Raw genomic sequence first — 20,206 nt, forward strand, 5'->3', positions numbered from 1 at the left:
AACATATCGTCTTTAGACATGTATATATATGTCTGTAAATACATATGTACACATATACATACATAAATAAATCTGTACACCTATATAGACATATATAAATACAAACATATCGTCTTTAGACATGTATATATATGTCTGTAAATACATATGTACACATATACATACATAAATACATCTGTACACCTATATAGACATATATAAATACAAACATATCGTCTTTAGACATGTATATATATGTCTGTAAATACATATGTACACATATACATACATAAATACATCTGTACACCTATATAGACATATATAAATACAAACATATCGTCTTTAGACATGTATATATATGTCTGTAAATACATATGTACACATATACATACATAAATACATCTGTACACCTATATAGACATATATAAATACAAACATATCGTCTTTAGACATGTATATATATGTCTGTAAATACATATGTACACATATACATACATAAATACATCTGTACACCTATATAGACATATATAAATACAAACATATCGTCTTGAGACATGTATATATATGTCTGTAAATACATATGTACACATATACATACATAAATACATCTGTACACCTATATAGACATATATAAATACAAACATATCGTCTTTAGACATGTATATGTATGTATCTCAATGTGAAAGCCCTTTGCCTGCCTTTTTTTTCTCCTGACATCTCATATCTTTGAGCTCATATAACTATTGTGGGCAATATTTTTCTTAAATAATTTTTATTAGTTGGTGTTATTATGAGTGTAACTGTACTTTGCAATGTATTTTTGATGTGTTTTGTGAGACTTTTTTTGTTTCTAAAAGTTAACCACAGCTCTGAGGATGCGCTAACCCGATGAGTGTTAACTTGAATTGTGCTCAAGCGATCCCATTTACTTTCAACTTTTAATACCAGCACAATTTAACCTGCGTGCCAATGATCACAAAAATCTGATATTGCTTGTGCGCAAACTTTAACACTCCACTCGTAATCTGACCTGTAGAAAACATGCAGAATAAAAATATGGAGATTTATAGAAAGCATTCTATGAAAACTGTGTCAAAACATCATAAACCCCCCCCCCCAACATATTTTATATCCTTGTAGGGACAAGAGCTAAAAGTTGTTAGGTTAGGTGTTAGTTTAAACTTAGGTAAAGTATAATCTGTGTGCATTGAACAATGATTCCAAGCATTTCAAGTGTCCTCATAATGTATCCCTACAGAAAACACTTTCAGTTTGTAATTTAAAATGCTTAATTATTCATAGCAAAAATACACTTTGATTATTTATTTTGTCCCTTTTGTCTAAATATTTTGGATTTTCCAGTCCTGAAAACAGAAAGAGCACATGGCAGGTTTCATAAGTCAAAACTTGCTACATATATGTTCCCTAATGCACAGTTTATTATCTTATCATTTCTGCTGAAGCCAAACAATTTAGCTTTTGCCAACACAAGGACAGTTGCAAACCTTGTTATCTAAAGAATCTGAAATGTTAATTCCAAATAAGGAAAGTGGTGGGTGGAGTTTGTCAATTGAAAAATAATTGCAGTAAACAAGTTAAGCAAACAAGTGTTAATCTATTCTAATAACTTTTAGTCTTTGCTGATTTGTAAATCTAGTGTCAGAATGCAAAAAACATGTTGTAATTACAAGGTGTTTACTGTCTCAAACAGAATTTGCTTCCTTTATAAATTGTAAAGCAATGCAATTACCCTCTTTCCAATTGTGATGTTATTGTTTATCAATACGTTAAACCACATTTTGGAACTTTTCTTCTATCAAAATGTCCTTATATTGAAAAAAAACAAGAGATTACAAGTTCAGTTTTTACCTTAGTTATAGAGAAATCATATCTCCACAAAATAGCTTAATACACTTTTTTATTAAGCCAAACATTAAATCATATTATGGCCAGTTAAAGGGGTGTATTTATCAATGTACGAGCGGACATGATACGAAGTAGCGTATCATGTCCGCTACACATCGATAATGGCCGACAGCATAATTTATCATTGCACCAGCAGTTCTTGTGAACTGCTGGTGCAATGCCGCCCCCTGCAGATTTGTGACCAATCGGCCGTTAGATCAGGTTGATTTCTGTCCACCGCCTTAGAGCAGGTGGACAAGTTATGGAGCAGCGGTCTTTAGACTGCTGCTTCATAACTTCTGTTTCCGTCGAGCCTGAAGGCTCACCGGAAACAAGGGGCCTCAAGCTCCATACAGAGCTTTATAAATATGCCCCTATGAGTGAAGCATTATTTAACGATCCTGCTTGAGCGTTAACTGTGCTAGAAGTAAGGGTTTTTTTTTTCTCTCTCTTGCTAACCCGACGAGCGCAGTTAGAATATCGCATGCGCGTTCTTGTATTCCCCCCTAGAAGTTAATGAAGCAAACAAAGTGGAAAAAAACACCCTACTCACGCGCGAACCTGATTGCATATTCTTATGTGTGCTAACCGACCTGAAAATATGAATATTTCACATTCCAATGTTCTTCACATAGAAGAATATGTTCTATTTATTAATTAATACATATTTCTACATATATCTGACGGCATTTTGGTACAATATAAAGAAATACCTATATATAAACACGATTATATATAGGTATAGATATATACATATATATATATATATATATATATATATATATATATATATATATATATATATATATATATAGGAATATCTATTTAAAAATACATTCTATATAATAAAAGGACAAATGTGTTTGTCCGAAGCTGTCATGCGCAGTAGAGACAACACCTGGCCCTAGCTGAAGATCTGCCGCCGCGGCAGAAGTGGGCGTGACTGGGCGTGACAGGGCGTGACTGGGCGTGGCCAGGGTGTGGTATGGCATGAAGGGTGTGGTAGGGCGTGAAGGGTCGTGAAGGGGGCGTGGCCGGGCGCGGGCACACAATAGAGCGATAGATGGGAGAGAGATAGAGAGAGGGGAGAGAAATAGAGAGGGGGAGAGAGAGAGGGGGAGAGAGACAGCAAAAGACAGGGGGGAAAGAGACAGCAAAAGAGAGGGGGGGAGATACAGCAAAAGAGAGAAGGGGAGAGAGACATCAAAAGAGAGGGGGAGAGAGACATCAAAAGAGAGGGGGGAGAGAGAGAGCAAAAGAGAGGGGGGAGAGAGAAAGAAAAAGAGAGAAGGGGAGAGAGACAGCAAAAGAGAGGGGGGAGAAAGACAGCAAAAGAGAGAGGGGGAGAAAGACAGCAAAAGAGAGAGGGGGAGAAAGACAGCAAAAGAGAGAGGGGGAGATAGACAGCAAAAGAGAGGGGGGATAGAGACAGCAAAAGAGAGGGGGAGAGAGCACAAAAGAGAGAGGGGGAGAGAGAGCACAAAAGAGAGGGGGAGAGAGAGCGCAAAAGAAAGGGTGGGAAAGAGAGCGCAAAAGAGAGGGGAGAGGAGCACAAAAGAGGGGGGAGAGAGAGCGCAAAAGAGAGGAGGAGAGAGAGAGAGAGCGCAAAAGAGGGGGAGAGATCGCAAAAGAGAGGGGGAGACAGAGAGCGCAAAAAAGATAGGGAGAGAGAGAGCGCAAAAGAGAGGGAGAGAGAGAGCGCAGAAGAGAGGGAGAGAGAGAGAGCGCAAAAGAGAGGGGGAGAGAGAGAGAGCGCAAAAGAGAGGGGGAGAGAGAGAGCGCAAAAGAGAGGGGGAGAGAGAGAGCGCAAAAGAGAGGGGGGAGAGAGAGAGCGCAAAAGAGAGGGGGAGAGAGAGAGCGCAAAAGAGAGGGGGAGAGAGAGAGCACAAAAGAGAGGGGGAGAGAGAGAACGCAAAAGAGAGGGGGGAGAGAGAGAGCTCAAAAGAGATGGGGAGAGAGCTCAAAAGAGAGGGGGGAGAGAGAGAGCTCAAAAGAGATGGGGAGAGAGCTCAAAAAAGAGGGGGGAGAGAGAACGCAAAAGAGAGAGGGTGAGAGAGAGAGAAAGCGCAAGAGAGAGGGGGAGAGAGAGCTCAAAAGAAAGGGGGGAGAGAGAGCAAAAGAGAGGGGGAGGGAGAGAGTGCAAGAGGTGGGACCGCTGTACTGCAAAAAAACAGAATTTATGCTTACCTGATAAATTACTTTCTCCAACGGTGTGTCCGGTCCACAGCGTCATCCTTACTTGTGGGAATATCTCTTCCCCAACAGGAAATGGCAAAGAGTCCCAGCAAAGCTGGCCATATAGTCCCTCCTAGGCTCCGCCCACCCCAGTCATTCGACCGACGGACAGGAGGAAAAATATAGGAGAAACCATATGGTACCGTGGTGACTGTAGTTAGAGAAAATAATTCATCAGACCTGATTAAAAAACCGGGCGGGCCGTGGACCGGACACACCGTTGGAGAAAGTAATTTTTCTCCAACATTGGTGTGTCCGGTCCACGGCGTCATCCTTACTTGTGGGAACCAATACCAAAGCTTTAGGACACGGATGAAGGGAGGGAGCAAATCAGGTTACCTAAACGGAAGGCACCACGGCTTGCAAAACCTTTCTCCCAAAAATAGCCTCCGAAGAAGCAAAAGTATCAAATTTGTAAAATTTGGCAAAAGTGTGCAGTGAAGACCAAGTCGCTGCCTTACATATCTGATCAACAGAAGCCTGGTTCTTGAAGGCCCATGTGGAAGCCACAGCCCTAGTGGAGTGAGCTGTGATTCTTTCAGGAGGCTGCCGTCCGGCAGTCTCGTAAGCCAATCGGATGATGCTTTTAAGCCGAAAGGAAAGAGAGGTAGAAGTCGCTTTTTGACCTCTCCTTTTACCAGAATAAACGACAAACAGAGAAGATGTTTGTCTGAAATCTTTTGTAGCTTCTAAATAGAACTTTAAAGCACGGACTATGTCCAAATTGTGTAACAAACGTTCCTTCTTTGAAACTGGATTCGGACACAAAGAAGGTACAACTATCTCCTGGTTAATATTTTTGTTAGAAACAACCTTTGGAAGAAAACCAGGCTTAGTACGCAAAACCACCTTATCTGCATGGAACACCAGATAGGGCGGAGAACACTGCAGAGCAGATAACTCTGAAACTCTTCTAGCAGAAGAAATAGCAACCAAAAACAAAACTTTCCAAGATAACAACTTAAAATCTATGGAATGTAGAGGTTCAAACGGAACCCCTTGAAGAACTGAAAGAACTAGATTTAAACTCCAGGGAGGAGTCAAAGGTCTGTAAACAGGCTTGATCCTAACCAGAGCCTGAACAAATGCTTGAACATCTGGCATAGCTGCCAGTCGTTTGTGTAGTAAGACAGATAAAGCAGAAATCTGTCCCTTTAGAGAACTCGCAGATAATCCTTTATCCAAACCTTCTTGCAGAAAGGAAAGAATCTTAGGAATTCTTATCTTATTCCAAGGGAATCCCTTGGATTCACACCAGCAGATATATCTTTTCCATATTTTATGGTAAATCTTTCTAGTTACCGGTTTTCTGGCCTGAACCAGAGTATCAATCACAGAATCTGAAAACCCACGCTTTGATAGAATCAAGCGTTCAATCTCCAAGCCGTCAGCTGGAGGGAGACCAGATTTGGATGTTCGAATGGACCCTGAACAAGAAGGTCCTGTCTCAAAGGTAGCTTCCATGGTGGAACCGATGACATATTCACCAGGTCTGCATACCAAGTCCTGCGTGGCCACGCAGGAGCTATCAAGATCACCGAGACCCTCTCCTGTTTGATCCTGGCTACCAGCCTGGGAATGAGAGGAAACGGTGGGAACACATAAGCTAGGTTGAAGGTCCAAGGCGCTACTAGTGCATCCACTAGAGTCGCCTTGGGATCCCTGGATCTGGACCCGTAGCAAGGAACCTTGAAGTTCTGACGAGACGCCATCAGATCCATGTCTGGAATGCCCCATAAATGAGTCAACTGGGCAAAAATCTCCGGGTGGAGTTCCCACTCCCCCGGATGGAATGTCTGACGACTCAGATAATCCGCTTCCCAGTTTTCCACACCTGGGATGTGGATCGCAGATAGATGGCAGGAGTGATTCTCCGCCCATTGTATTATTTTGGTTACTTCTTTCATCGCCAGGGAACTCCTTGTTCCCCCCTGATGATTGATATACGCAACAGTCGTCATGTTGTCTGATTAGAATCTTATGAATCTGGCCTTTGCAAGCTGAGGCCAAGCCCTGAGAGCATTGAATATCGCTCTTAGTTCCAGAATGTTTATCGGGAGAAGAGATTCTTCCCGAGACCATAGTCCCTGAGCTTTCAGGGATTCCCAGACCGCACCCCAGCCCACTAGACTGGCGTCGGTCGTGACAATGACCCACTCTGGTCTGCGGAAGCTCATTCCCTGGGATAGGTGGTCCAGGGATATCCACCAACGGAGTGAATCTCTGGTCTTCTGATCTACTTGAATCACTGGAGACAAGTCTGTATAGTCCCCATTCCACTGTTTCAGCATGCACAGTTGTAATGGTCTTACATGAATTCGCGCAAAAGGAACTATGTCCATTACTGCAACCATCAACCCTACTACTTCCATGCACTGAGCTATGGAAGGACGTGGAACAGAATGAAGAACTTGACAAGCGCTTAGAAGTTTTGACTTTCTGACATCTGTCAGAAAGATCCTCATTTCTAAGGAATCTATTATTGTTCCCAAGAAGGGAACTCTTGTTGACGGAGACAGAGAACTTTTTTCTATGTTCACCTTCCATCCGTGAGATCTGAGAAAGGCCAGAACGATGTCTGTATGAGCCTTTGCTTTTGAAAGAGACGACGCTTGTATTAGAATGTCGTCCAAGTATGGTACTACTGCAATGCCCCTCGGTCTTAGAACCGCTAGAAGGGACCCGAGTACCTTTGTGAAAATCCTTGGAGCAGTGGCTAATCCGAATGGGAGGGCCACAAACTGGTAATGTTTGTCCAGAAAGGCGAACCTTAGGAACTGATGATGTTCTTTGTGGATAGGAATATGTAGGTACGCATCCTTTAGATCCACGGTAGTCATAAATTGACCTTCCTGGATAGTGGGTAGAATCGTTCGAATGGTTTCCATTTTGAACGATGGTACCCTGAGAAATTTGTTTAGGATCTTTAAATCCAGAATTGGTCTGAAGGTTCCCTCTTTTTTGGGAACTACGAACAGATTTGAGTAAAATCCCATTCCTTGTTCCGTCATTGGAACTGGGTGTATCACTCCCATCTTTAACAGGTCTTCTACACAATGTAAGAACGCCTGTCTCTTTATTTGGTTTGAGGATAAGTGAGACATGTGGAACCTTCCCTTGGGGGTAGTTCCTTGAATTCCAGAAGATAACCCTGAGAAACTATTTCTAGCGTCCAGGGATCCTGAACATCTCTTGCCCAAGCCTGAGCAAAGAGAGATAGTCTGCCCCCCACTAGATCCGGTCCCGGATCGGGGGCTACTCCTTCATGCTGTTTTGTTAGCGAAAGCAGGCTTCTTGGTCTGCTTACCCTTGTTCCAGCCTTGCATCGGTTTCCAGGCTGGTTTGGACTGTGAGGCATTACCCTCTTGCTTAGAGGATGCAGAATTAGAGGCCGGTCCGTTCCTGAAATTACGAAAGGAACGAAAATTAGACTTATTCTTGGCCTTGAAAGGCCTATCTTGTGGGAGGGAGTGACCCTTTCCCCCAGTGATGTCTGAGATAATCTCTTTCAATTCTGGTCCAAAGAGAGTTTTACCCTTGAAGGGGATGTTAAGCAATTTTGTCTTGGATGATACATCCGCTGACCAAGACTTTAGCCAAAGCGCTCTGCGCGCCACAATTGCAAACCCTGAATTTTTCGCCGCTAATCTAGCTAATTGCAAAGCGGCATCTAAAATAAAAGAGTTAGCCAACTTAAGTGCATGAACTCTGTCCATAACCTCCTCATATGGAGTCTCTCTACTGAGCGACTTTTCTAGTTCTTCGAACCAGAACCACGCTGCTGTAGTGACAGAAACAATGCACGAAATGGGTTGTAGAAGGTAACCTTGCTGTACAAAAATCTTTTTAAGCAAACCTTCCAATTTTTTATCCATAGGATCTTTGAAAGCACAACTATCTTCGATAGGAATAGTAGTGCGCTTGTTTAGAGTAGAAACTGCCCCCTCGACCTTAGGGACTGTCTGCCATAAGTCCTTTCTGGGGTCGACCATAGGAAATAATTTCTTAAATATAGGAGGGGGAACAAAAGGTATGCCGGGCTTCTCCCACTCCTTATTCACTATGTCCGCCACCCGCTTGGGTATAGGAAAAGCGTCGGGGTGCACCGGAACCTCTAGGAACTTGTCCATCTTGCATAATTTTTCTGGAATGACCAAGTTGTCACAATCATCCAGAGTAGATAACACCTCCTTAAGCAGTGCGCGGAGATGTTCTAATTTAAATTTAAATGTCACAACATCAGGTTCAGCCTGTTGAGAAATTTTTCCTGAATCTGAAATTTCCCCATCTGACAAAACCTCCCTCATGGTACCTTCAGATTGGTGTGAGGGTATGACAGAACAATTATCATCAGCGCCCTCCTGCTCTTCAGTGTTTAAAACGGAGCAATCGCGCTTTCTCTGATATGCAGGCATTTTGGATAAAATATTTGCTATGGAGTTATCCATTACAGCCGTCAATTGTTGCATGGTAATAAGCATTGGTGCGCTAGAAGTACTAGGGGCCTCCTGCGTGGGCAAAACTGGCGTAGACACAGAAGGAGATGATGTAGAACCATGTCTACTCCCTTCATCTGAGGAATCATCTTGGGCAATTTCATTATCTGTGGCAGTACTGTCCTTACTTTGTTTGGACGCTATGGCACAATTATCACACAATTTTGAAGGGGGAGACACATTGGCTTTCATACATATAGAACATAGCTTATCTGAAGGCACAGACATGTTAAACAGGCTTAAACTTGTCAATAAAGCACAAAAACCGTTTTAAAACAAAACCGTTACTGTCTCTTTAAATTTTAAACAGAGCACACTTTATTACTGAATATGTGAAAAAATATGAAGGAATTGTTCAAAATTTACCAAAAATTCACCACAGTGTCTTAAAGCATTAAAAGTATTGCACACCAATTTTCAGAGCTTTAACCCTTAAAATAACGAAACGGGAGCCGGTTACAGATTTAACCCCTATACAGTCCCAGTTACAGCCTTTGCTGTGACTTTACCAAGCCCAGAGGGGAATACGATACCAAATGATGCCTTCTAGGAACTTTTCCAACTACTTTCAGGTTCTCACACATGCATCTGCATGTCTTGCTCTCAAAAACAACTGCGCAGTAATGGCGCGAAAATGAGGCTCAGCCCACAACTGGGAAGGCCCTTCCTGACTGGAAAAGGTGTCTAACATAGTGTCTGACGTTAAAAAACGTTCCCCAAATTTATAAGTGTGAATTATCAGCATAAACATGTATAAAATGTCCAAATAAAGCAATCGATTTAGCCCATAAAAGTGTCTACCAGTTTTATAGCCCATATTAAGCCCTTTATTCTGTTTGAGACTAAGAAAATGGCTTACCGGTCCCCATGAGGGGAAATGACAGCCTTCCAGCATTACACAGTCTTGTTAGAAATATGGCTAGTCATACCTTAAGCAGAAAAGTCTGCTAACTGTTTCCCCCAACTGAAGTTACTTCATCTCAACAGTCCTATGTGGAAACAGCAATCGATTTTAGTTACTGTCTGCTAAAATCATCTTCCTCTCACAAACAGAAATCTTCATCTTTTTCTGTTTCAGAGTAAATAGTACATACCAGCACTATTTTAAAATAACAAACTCTTGATAGTAGAATAAAAAAACTACAACTAAACACCACATACTCTTAACCATCTCCGTGGAGATGTTGCCTGTGCAACGGCAAAGAGAATGACTGGGGTGGGCGGAGCCTAGGAGGGACTATATGGCCAGCTTTGCTGGGACTCTTTGCCATTTCCTGTTGGGGAAGAGATATTCCCACAAGTAAGGATGACGCCGTGGACCGGACACACCAATGTTGGAGAAATGGCCCGTGTGAACGGGCTTTAGGACTAGTAGAATATATTCTGCTATGTGCAGAACATTGGAATGGGAAATGTTTATAGTAAATACACAGTTAAACACTTTATTAAATATGAATATTGTATAAATATGCCTTTACATGTTTTCATCTACACAACTGCAAAGGGCTCCAATGCACTTCTATATATGTGTACATATGTATTTATATATTTATATGTGTATATACTGTATGTCTATAAATACATATGTGCACACATATATACATACATATCCAGCTTTAGACATGTATATGTACTGTATGTATCTCTATGTTAAAGCCCTTTGAATGACATCATATCTTTGAGCCCTTATAACTTTTTTGTGCAATATTTTTTTTAATAAATGTATTAGATGGTATTATTATGAGTGTAACTGTACTTTGTAATGTTTTGTTTCACAAAACAGTTTACCAGAGCTCTGAGGACGCAGTAATCATTCTAGTGTAAATTACGATTGCACTCAAGTGATCGTGTTTACTGTAATACTAGCGGTACAAACAAGTGATAAAACCCTTATTAAAAAACTGTTAGCACTCCACTCGTGATCTGGGCCAATGTTGACTGTTTAATAGTCATAGCTACTTCCACACATACACTAATGGCAGATTTATCTGTGCCTAAACAAACAAGGCTCACATGTAGTGATCCTGTCCACCTGGGATTGCAAACTGCGGGAAACATTGCATGAGAGGAGGACTTGTCTATCAGCTCAGTTTGATCAGTCTGGGGTGATTTTAGTCTGCCACCTCTGAGGTTTAAACCACTAAATGTCAGTTGCAGGCACACATGAGTCTGGAACCACTAGGGTCATTCAGCCTTTTATAAATCTGCCCTTATACTTTCCTAGCATACTATCATATGAACATTATAGAATGTTTCTCTAAATTAAATATATATTGTTTTTTAATTGCTGTTCCCTTTTATGTACCTTTCTGGCATTTGAAGATATTGTATTAGCCATTAGTCCTTCTAGATAACTACTCAGGCTGACTCCTTTCACAGTAATTATGGCTTCTTGGGTCAGTATTGTCCTGCAAGAAAAAAAAGAAAAACATAATAGATAACCTGAAAATGTTACTATTTACCTGAAAAAGCAGTATTGTTAAAGCCTTGGATACTCTACCAAGCTCATATTCTTTAGCTGCTAAAATATAAAAGACTAATAGAGAAAAAAAAAGCTAAATTTCAGAAATCAGAAAAGGTACAGTTTAAACCTGAAACTACAAAATATAGCATTGATATGTATATAGTTAGAGCAAAAATATAATGCAAATTAAAGGGACATAAAACTCGCTATATGACTTAGTAAAGGGCACTTTTAATAGTCCTCTAACTGCAGTCCCATGTGCATTATTCTGGTTACTGGCTACCAAAACAATGCCCCATACTACTGTAATATAATGTGGAATATATTTTATTCATTGTCTTCAATATGAACTTTTAAAAGATGAAAACAAACTGTGAAACTAAATAGACTTTACACGTTTGTGGAATAGAGTCTAGATTCAACTTATGTTGATTATCTTTACCAGTGGGTTTTCATGGCCCAGTAAGATGTTTTCAAGTTCTAAACCATCACGAACAGCACATTAAACACCATTCTAATATTTTTAAAGTGACTTCATGCTACAGAAATACTGGGACATGTTCCAACCATTATTCTAATCCCTCCAAGAATCCTTAATGGAAGATTTGGAAGACCCCTTAAAGGCACATACAACCCTTTTTTTTCTTTCCTTTTTCAGATAGAGCATTTGTTTTTAAATAACTTTCCTATTTAATTATATTATCTAGTTTGTTTTGCTCTCTTGTTATCCTTTTTTTAAAGGGAAACCTAGGTGTTGATTGGTGGCTGCACATATATGCCTCATACTATTGGCTCACTAAATGCATTCAGCTAGCTCCTAGTAGTATATTGCGCTTCTTCAATAACAGATATTAAGAGAATGAAGCAATGAGATAATACAAGTAAATTGAAAAGTTGTTTAAAGGGATAGTCTAGTCAAATTTAAACTTTAATGATTCAGATAGAGCATGCAATTTTAGGCAACTTTCTAATTTACTTTGTTCTCTTATTATCTTTATTAGAATTTATGCTTAGTAGCCGGCCCATTTTTGGTTTAGCACCTGGGTAGCGCTTGCTAATTGGTGGCTACATTTAGACACCAATTAGCAAGTTCTACCCAGGTTCTGAACCATAAATCGACCGGCTCCTATGCTTACATTCTTGCTTTTTCAAATAAAGATAGCAAGAGAATGAAGAAAAGTTGATAATAGGAGTACATTTGAAAGTTGCTTTAAATTGCATGCTCTATCTGAATCACGAAAGTTTAATTTTGACTAGACTATCCCTTTAAACATGTATGCTCTACCTGAATCATAAAAAGAAACTTTTGGGTTTCATGTCCCTTTAAAAGGACATAAAACTTCAACATTTTCTTTCATGGTTCCGATAGCGCATACAATTTTAAACAACTTTCCAATTTACTTCTATTATTACATTTTCTTTGAGCAGGGATATAAGCTCAGGAGTGTGCAGGTATCTGAGCACTATATGGCAGCAGTTTTGCAAAAGTGATACATTAGCAAGAGCACTAGATAGCAGCAATATTTCCTGTCCTATATTACTTCAGATATGTGCACACTACCTACCTAGGTATCTCTTCAACAAAGAATAACATGTGAACAAAGCAAATTTAACTTTTTAAAAATTAAATTCTTTATCTGAATAATAAATGGAAAAAAATGAGTTTCATGTCACTGTAAGGGTGAGAGTTATTAGAAGTGTGTAGCCTCAGTCTATAAATCTACCGGGGAATCCAAAGATACATTTCTCATGTGTATGGGGTACTTTGGATCCACTTACAAGATCATAGGCAGGATCCACAGACACTCAGGGGAAGCTGAACTCTCTCTGTACCAAAAGGGGTTAAACCTTCTTTATCTGTTCATAATAACTCACAAGCCCAGCTTTCCTTATTACAAATAAGTTGAAACAGAAATAAAACAAGCAGGAAGAGGAGGGATAATGTATGGGGTTAATCACCCAAATAATTCTGGAAGGAGCTCTGTACATATTCTAGTAGCCAGAGGGCATCTACCCATCAGTACTGATACAGTTCTTCAAAAGGAAAAATAAAGACAGCTTTAAAATTAAATTAATAACAGACAGCATTAATAAGAAAGTGGGAATCTAGGTCTTTTTGTTTTAGAAAAAAAGCTGTAGGCTATATTGTAGCAAAAACATATTTTTATAGTATAACCATTTGGTCAATCAACTTACTCATCTGGATTTTTGGGATGTGGTGTATAAACCAATCTTTCATCCACGGACACCAAATTTGTCAATGTAATCTTAAAAAGAAACAGAAACAAAATTGTAAGAAAAGTGAATAGTTTGGTTTCTTTATTATAATGATGGCATTTCACACATATGTTTACAGTATACAGTATGTCACGTTTGCCAAAAAGTTCAGTTATATTAATATAGTTTTCAATACTTGGAATAGACTTTGAATAGACTTCCATAATTATTGTAGAACATACAACGGTGTTAATTACACTAAGCCTCATGTGTTACTTTATATTAAGGGGCAGAAACATTCTACAGGGACTGCTTGACATATGCTTTACCCCATACATCTCTCTTACTCACATTAATCTTAAATGGTATTATATTTCTTTTTCAAAACTTAGTGATGATCACTGTGGTATTATGTAACTTTTGCATACAGTTGTTATTTCTGCAATGGTCAAGAAATGAATTCATATCTAATAGAAAAAAAAACTAGGTGTTTTCCATTGAACCTGTGCATAAGATGACCATTTTGAAAAGAGTCAGGGGTGTATCAGTGCCCTTTCTAGCTGTTTGCAATATACAGAAGATGAGCTGCCAGGGTCACAAAGGGAAAAAGAGAAGCTGCTTCTGTTTAACTGTGATTCATCTTTCCCCTTTGGTTAGTCTGTGCCACAGGAAATGCAACTTTTCAATATGAATATGGTGGCAGCTTTTTCTGCACAGCAACACTATGGTAGCCATCTTTGAAACCCTGTAACCATATTGTAAAGGCAACTCCTTACACTTTTATTAAATTGTGAGTCCTGTTTTGCAGGGGTCATAGAGAGCAGCTAGCTATGAAATAGATGGACCCAGGCCTCACAAGTCCTGTGTGTTGCAAGCCTAGATGTGTCCTCTAGAGGTGTTGGCCCAGTCTCAGTTCAGACCTCTATAACCCCTGTATTTACGCTCCTTATTAGAGTAGTTGTTTTGTAAACAAATTATCTACATCAGGGCTGCCAGAACTATGGCCAGTAGGCCACATCTGGTCCACCAATGTTTTTTTGTGTGCTCCATGTTAGTACTTTAAAGGGACAGTATACACACATTTTCATATAACTGCACGTAATACACACTACTATAAAGAAGAATATGCACAGATACAAATATATGAAAATCTAGTATAAAACCTTTGTAAAAACGTACTTAGAAGCTCCCAATGTAGCACTGTTGATGAGGTTAGACTGGGGCACCCATTGAAAGGGGCTTGCATATGAAAAGACCCATTATACAAATAGTAGCAAGCAGGAGTCTGTAGACATCTGTACACATCTAAAACTTGGGGCTTGGTTAGGAGTCTAAAAATAAGTAAAATGTTATTTAAAAATATGCAAAACTATACATTTGTACAAAAAAATCCTAGATGGGCTATAAATCGATCATCTACAAAACATTTATGGAAAGAAAAATCTAGTGTACAATTTCCCTTTAACAAAAATGAAAAGCATGTTGTGTATTTGTACCATTTTTTAAAAAAAATTCACTAGTATATATAGAGTTAAAAAACATAAGAATAGGTGCCACAAATCAATAAGCAACATCAAATATTGTTAAGCGAGTAAAGAAAGCACAATAACGTGCTACAAACAGTGTGCTAGTATTTGTAGTGATCCAGCTCACTAGTTTTGGGTGAAACTGCTGTAGACAATCAACATGAAAATGTAAGTGGAAGATCATGGGCATCCGCAGAAATTTTTCCAGAGGGGGCAAAAAAAATAAACAGAATTTATGCTTACCTGATAAATTTATTTCTCTTGTGGTGTATCCAGTCCATGGATTCATCCATTACTTGTGGGATATTCTCCTTCCCAACAGGAAGCTGCAAGAGGATCACCCACAGCAGAGCTGTCTATATAGCTCCTCCCCTAACTGCCACCTCCAGTCATTCGACCGAAGACAAGCAAGAGAAAGGAGAAACTATAGGGTGCAGTGGTGACTGTAGTTTAAAAAGAAAAAACACCTGCATTAAAATGACAGGGCGGGCCGTTGACTGGATACACCACAAGAGAAATAAATTTATCAGGTAAGCATAAATTTTGTTTTCTCTTGTAAGGTGTATCCAGTCCACGGATTCATCCATTACTTGTGGGATACCAATACCAAAGCTATAGGACACGGATGAAGGGAGGGACAAGGCAGGCGCTTAAACGGAAGGCACCACTGTCTGTAAGACCTTTCTCCCAAAAATAGCCTCCGAAGAAGCAAAAGTATCAAATTTGTAGAATTTAGAAAAAGTATGAAGCGAAGACCAAGTTGCCACCTTACAAATCTGTTCAACAGAAGCCTCATTTTTAAAAGCCCATGTGGAAGCCACCGCTCTAGTGGAATGAGCTGTAATTCTTTCAGGAGGCTTCTGGCCAGCAGTCTCATAAGCTAAGCGGATTATACTTCTTAACCAAAAAGAAAGAGAAGTTGCTGAAGCCTTTTGGCCTCTCCTCTGTCCAGAGTAGACAACAAACAATGCAGTTGTTTGACGAAAATCCTTAGTAGCTTGTAAATAAAACTTTAAGGCACGAACCACGTCAAGATTGTGTAATAGTTCCTTCTTTGAAGAAGGATTAGGACACAGTGACGGAACAACAATCTCCTGATTGATATTCTTATTAGATACCACCTTAGGAAGAAACCCAGGTTTGGTACGCAAAACTACCTTATCTGCATGGAAGATCAGATAAGGGGAATCACACTGTAAGGCAGATAACTCTAAAACTCTTCAAGCCGAAGAGATAGCTACCAAAAACAGAACTTTCCAAGATAAAAGCTTGATATCTATGGAATGCAGAGGTTCAAACTGAACCTCTTGAAGAACTTTAAGAACTAAAGCCTGACAAAACGCCTGAACGTCTGGAACATTCGCCAGACGCTTGTGCAAAAGAATAGACAGAGCAGAAATCTGTCCCTTTAAGGAACTAGCTGACAATCCCTTCTCCAATCCTTCTTGGAGAAAAGATAATATCCACACCAATGAAGATATTTACACCATATCTTATGATAGATTTTCCTGGTGACAGGCTTTCGAGCCTGAATTAAGGTATCAATGACCGACTCGGAGAAACCACGTTTTGATAAAATCAAGCGTTCAATCTCCAAGCAGTTAGACGCAGAGAAATTAGATTTGGATGGTTGAAAGGACCCTGAAGTAGAAGGTCCTGCCTCAGCGGCAGAGTCCATGGTGGAAAGGATGACATGTCCACCAGATCTGCATACCAAGTCCTGCGTGGCCACGCAGGTGCTATCAAAATCAATGAAGCTCTCTCCTGCTTGATCTTGGCAATCAGACGAGGGAGCAGAATCAACTGTGCAAACACCTCCGGATGGAGTTCCCACTCCCCCGAATGAAAAGTCTGCCGACTTAGAAAATCTGCCTCCCAGTTCTCTACTCCTGGGATATGGATAGCTGATAGATGGCAAGAGTGAACCTCTGCCCATAGAATTATTCTTGAAACCTCCAACATTGCTAGGGAACTCCTTGTTCCCCCTTGATGGTTGATGTAGGCTACAGTCGTGATATTGTCCGACTGAAATCTGATGAACCTGACCGCAGCAAGCTGAGGCCAAGCCTAAAAAGCATTGAATATCGCTCTTAGTTCCAGAATGTTTATCGGAAGGAGTGCCTCCTCCTGAGTCCACGATCCCTGAGCCTTCAGGGAGTTCCAGACTGCACCCCAGTACTATTGTCCAATCTGGCCTGCGGAAGGTCATACCCTTGGACAGATGGACCCGAGATAGCCGCCAGAGAAGAGAATCCCTGGTCTCTTGATCCAGATTTAGTAGAGGGGACAAATCTGTGTAATCCCCATTCCACTGACTGAGCATGCAGAGTTGCAGCGGTCTGAGATGTAGGTGGGCAAACGGCACTATGTCCATTGCCGCTACCATTAAGCCGATTACTTCCATACACTGAGCCACTGAAGGGCGAGAAGTAGAATAAAGAACACGGCAGGAATTTAGAAGTTTTGACAACCTGGCCTCTGTCAGGTAAATCTTCATTTCTACAGAATCTATCAGAGTTCCGAGGAAGGAAACTCTTGTGAGAGGGGATAGAGAACTCTTTTCTTCATTCACTTTCCACCCATGAGACCTCAGGAATGCCAGAACAATGTCCGTATGGGACCTGGCGATTTGAAAATTTGACGCCTGTATCAGAATGTCGTCTAGGTAAGGGGCTACTGCTATACCCCGCGGCCTTAGGACTGCTAGGAGTGACCCTAGAACCTTCATAAAGATTCTTGGTGCCGTAGCTAACCCAAAGGGAAGAGCCACAAACTGGTAATGCCTGTCTAGGAAGGCGAACCTGAGAAACCGATGATGATCTCTGTGTATCGGAATGTGAAGATAAGCATCCTTTAAGTCCACGGTAGTCATATATTGACCCTCCTGGATCATAGGTAGGATGGTTCGAATAGTCTCCATCTTGAAGGATGGGACCCTGAGAAATTTGTTTAGGATCTTGAGATCTAAGATTGGTCTGAAGGTTCCCTCTTTCTTGGGAACTACAAACAGATTTGAATAGAAGCTTTGCCCCTGTTACTCCTTTGGAACTGGGTGGATCACTCCCATAACTAGGAGGTCTTGAACACAATGTAAGAATGCCTCTCTCTTTATCTGGTTCGAAGATAATTGTGAGAGATGAAATCTCCCTTTTGGGGAAGAAGCTTTGAAGTCCAGAAGATATCCCTGGGACACAATTTCCAACGCCCAGGGATCCTGGACATCTCTTGCCCAAGCCTGGGTGAAGAGAGAAAGTCTGCCCCCTACTAGATCCATTTCCGGATCGTGGGCTGATCTTTCATGCTGTCTTAGAGGCAGCAGCAGGTTTTTTGGCCTGCTTTCCTTTGTTCCAAGCCTGGTTAGGTCTCCAGACCAGCTTGGACTGGGCAAAATTTCCCTCTTGTTTTGTATTAGAGGAAGTTGAAGCTGCGCCACTCTTGAAGTTTCGAAAGGCACGAAAATTAGTCTGTTTGGTCCTTAATTTGTTGGAACTATCTTGAGGAAGGGCGTGACCTTTTCCTCCAGTAATATCAGAAATGATCTCCTTCAGTCCAGGCCCAAATAGGGTCTGCCCCTTGAAGGGAATGTTGAGAAGCTTAGACTTTGAAGTAACATCAGCTGACCAGGATTTAAGCCATAGCGCCCTACGCGCCTGAATAGCAAAACCTGAGTTCTTAGCCGTTAGCTTGGTTAAATGAACAACGGCGTCAGAAACAAATGAATTGGCTAGCTTAAGAGCTTTAAGCTTGTCAAGGATATCATCCAATGGGGTTTCTACCTGTAGAGCCTCTTCTAGAGACTCAAACCAGAAGGCCGCAGCAGCAGTGACAGGGGCAATGCATGCAAGGGGCTGGAGAATAAAACTTTGTTGAATAAAAATTTTCTTAAGGTAACCCTCTAATTTTTTGTCCATTGGATCTAGAAAAGCACAACTGTCCTCGACAGGGATAGTTGTTCGCTTCGCTAGAGTAGAGACTGCTCCCTCCACCTTAGGGACCGTTTGCCACAAGTCCCGTGTAGCGGCATCTATGGGAAACATCTTTTTAAAAACAGGAGGGGGAGAGAACGGTACACCTGGTCTATCCCATTCCTTAGTAATAATTTCTGAAAACCTCTTAGTTATTGGAAAAACATCAGTGTAAACAGGCACTGCATAGTATTTATCCAATTTACACAATTTCTCTGGGACTACAATGGCGTCACAGTCATCCAGAGTTGCTAAAACCTCCCTGAGCAACACGCGGAGGTGTTCAAGCTTAAATTTAAATGTAGACATATCAGAATCAGGTTGAAGTGTCTTCCCTGAGTCAGAAAAATCACCCACAGATAGAAGCATTCCTGCCTCTGCTTCTGCACATTGTGAGGGTATATCAGACATAGCTACTAAAGCATCAGAGAGCTCTGTATTTGTTCTAGCCCCAGAGCTGTCTGGACAATACCTCTGTAAGGGTATGATTCATAACTGCCGCCATGTCTAGTAAAGTATACGCAATGGGCGCGCTAGATGTACTTGGCGTCCCTTGAGCGGGAGTTATAGGCTCTGACACGTGGGGAGAGTTAGTCGGCATAACTTCCCCCTTGTCAATTTCCTCTGGTGATAAATCTTTTAAAGCCAGAATATGGTCTTTATAACTTATAGTAAGATCAGTGCATTTGGTACACATTCTAAGAGGGGGCTTCTAAATGGCTTCTAAACATAATGAACAAGGAGTTTCCTCTATGTCAGACATGTTTAACAGACTAGTAATGAGACGAGCAAGCTTGGAAAACACTTTAATTAATGTGAAAAAGCAGAATATAAAAAACGGTACTGTGCCTTTAAGGGAAAAAAACAAACACAAAAACTGCAAAACAGTGAAAAAAAGCAGTTAACGCTACGAAATTTTTACAGTGTGTATAACAGACTAAAATAGCATTGCACCCACTTGCAAATGGATGATTAACCCCTCAGGCTCAAAAACGAAGCAAACAAACGGTAAAACCGTTATAACAGTCACAAGCAAACTGCCACAGCTCTACTGTGGCTCCTACCTTCCCATAAAACGACTTTTGTAGGCACAAAAACCCTTTACAAAGGTCCAATATGACAGGGGACTCCTTCAGGGAAGCTGGATGTCTCAGAATGTAAAAACTACTGCGCAATTAGAGCGCGAAAATAGGCCCCTCCCACCATGCACTCAAAGTGAAAGGGCCATAAATAACTACTCCTAGGAGAAATCTAGTCAGCCATGTGGATAAATTAGGCCCCAAATAAAGATTTATCACCCTTAGTAAAAAACGTTCTTTATAAATCATGTAAACGTTTAACATACTAAGCAATAAGAGCAAGTAACATGAATATTACCCTTTACTGCAAGCATGATGCCAGTCGTTTGTTAAATCAATG

The 20,206-nt window shown here is 40.6% G+C and overlaps 1 protein-coding gene across 1 annotated transcript in view; it reads right to left on the bottom strand.

The window, feature by feature from the left end:
• PRELID3A (PRELI domain containing 3A) overlaps nucleotides 1–20,206 on the bottom strand; it is a 66,246-nt gene that overhangs the window by 13,644 nt on the left and 32,396 nt on the right. The window contains exons 4-5 of the mRNA XM_053715858.1: nucleotides 13,276–13,346; nucleotides 10,921–11,023 (exon numbers count right to left, since the gene is read on the bottom strand). Of these exons, the coding sequence (XP_053571833.1) occupies nucleotides 10,921–11,023; nucleotides 13,276–13,346 (174 nt within the window). The remainder of the gene's footprint in view (nucleotides 1–10,920; nucleotides 11,024–13,275; nucleotides 13,347–20,206) is intronic.

Source organism: Bombina bombina, chromosome 5, assembly GCF_027579735.1.
Source record: "Bombina bombina isolate aBomBom1 chromosome 5, aBomBom1.pri, whole genome shotgun sequence".
Taxonomy (NCBI): Eukaryota; Metazoa; Chordata; class Amphibia; order Anura; family Bombinatoridae; genus Bombina; species Bombina bombina.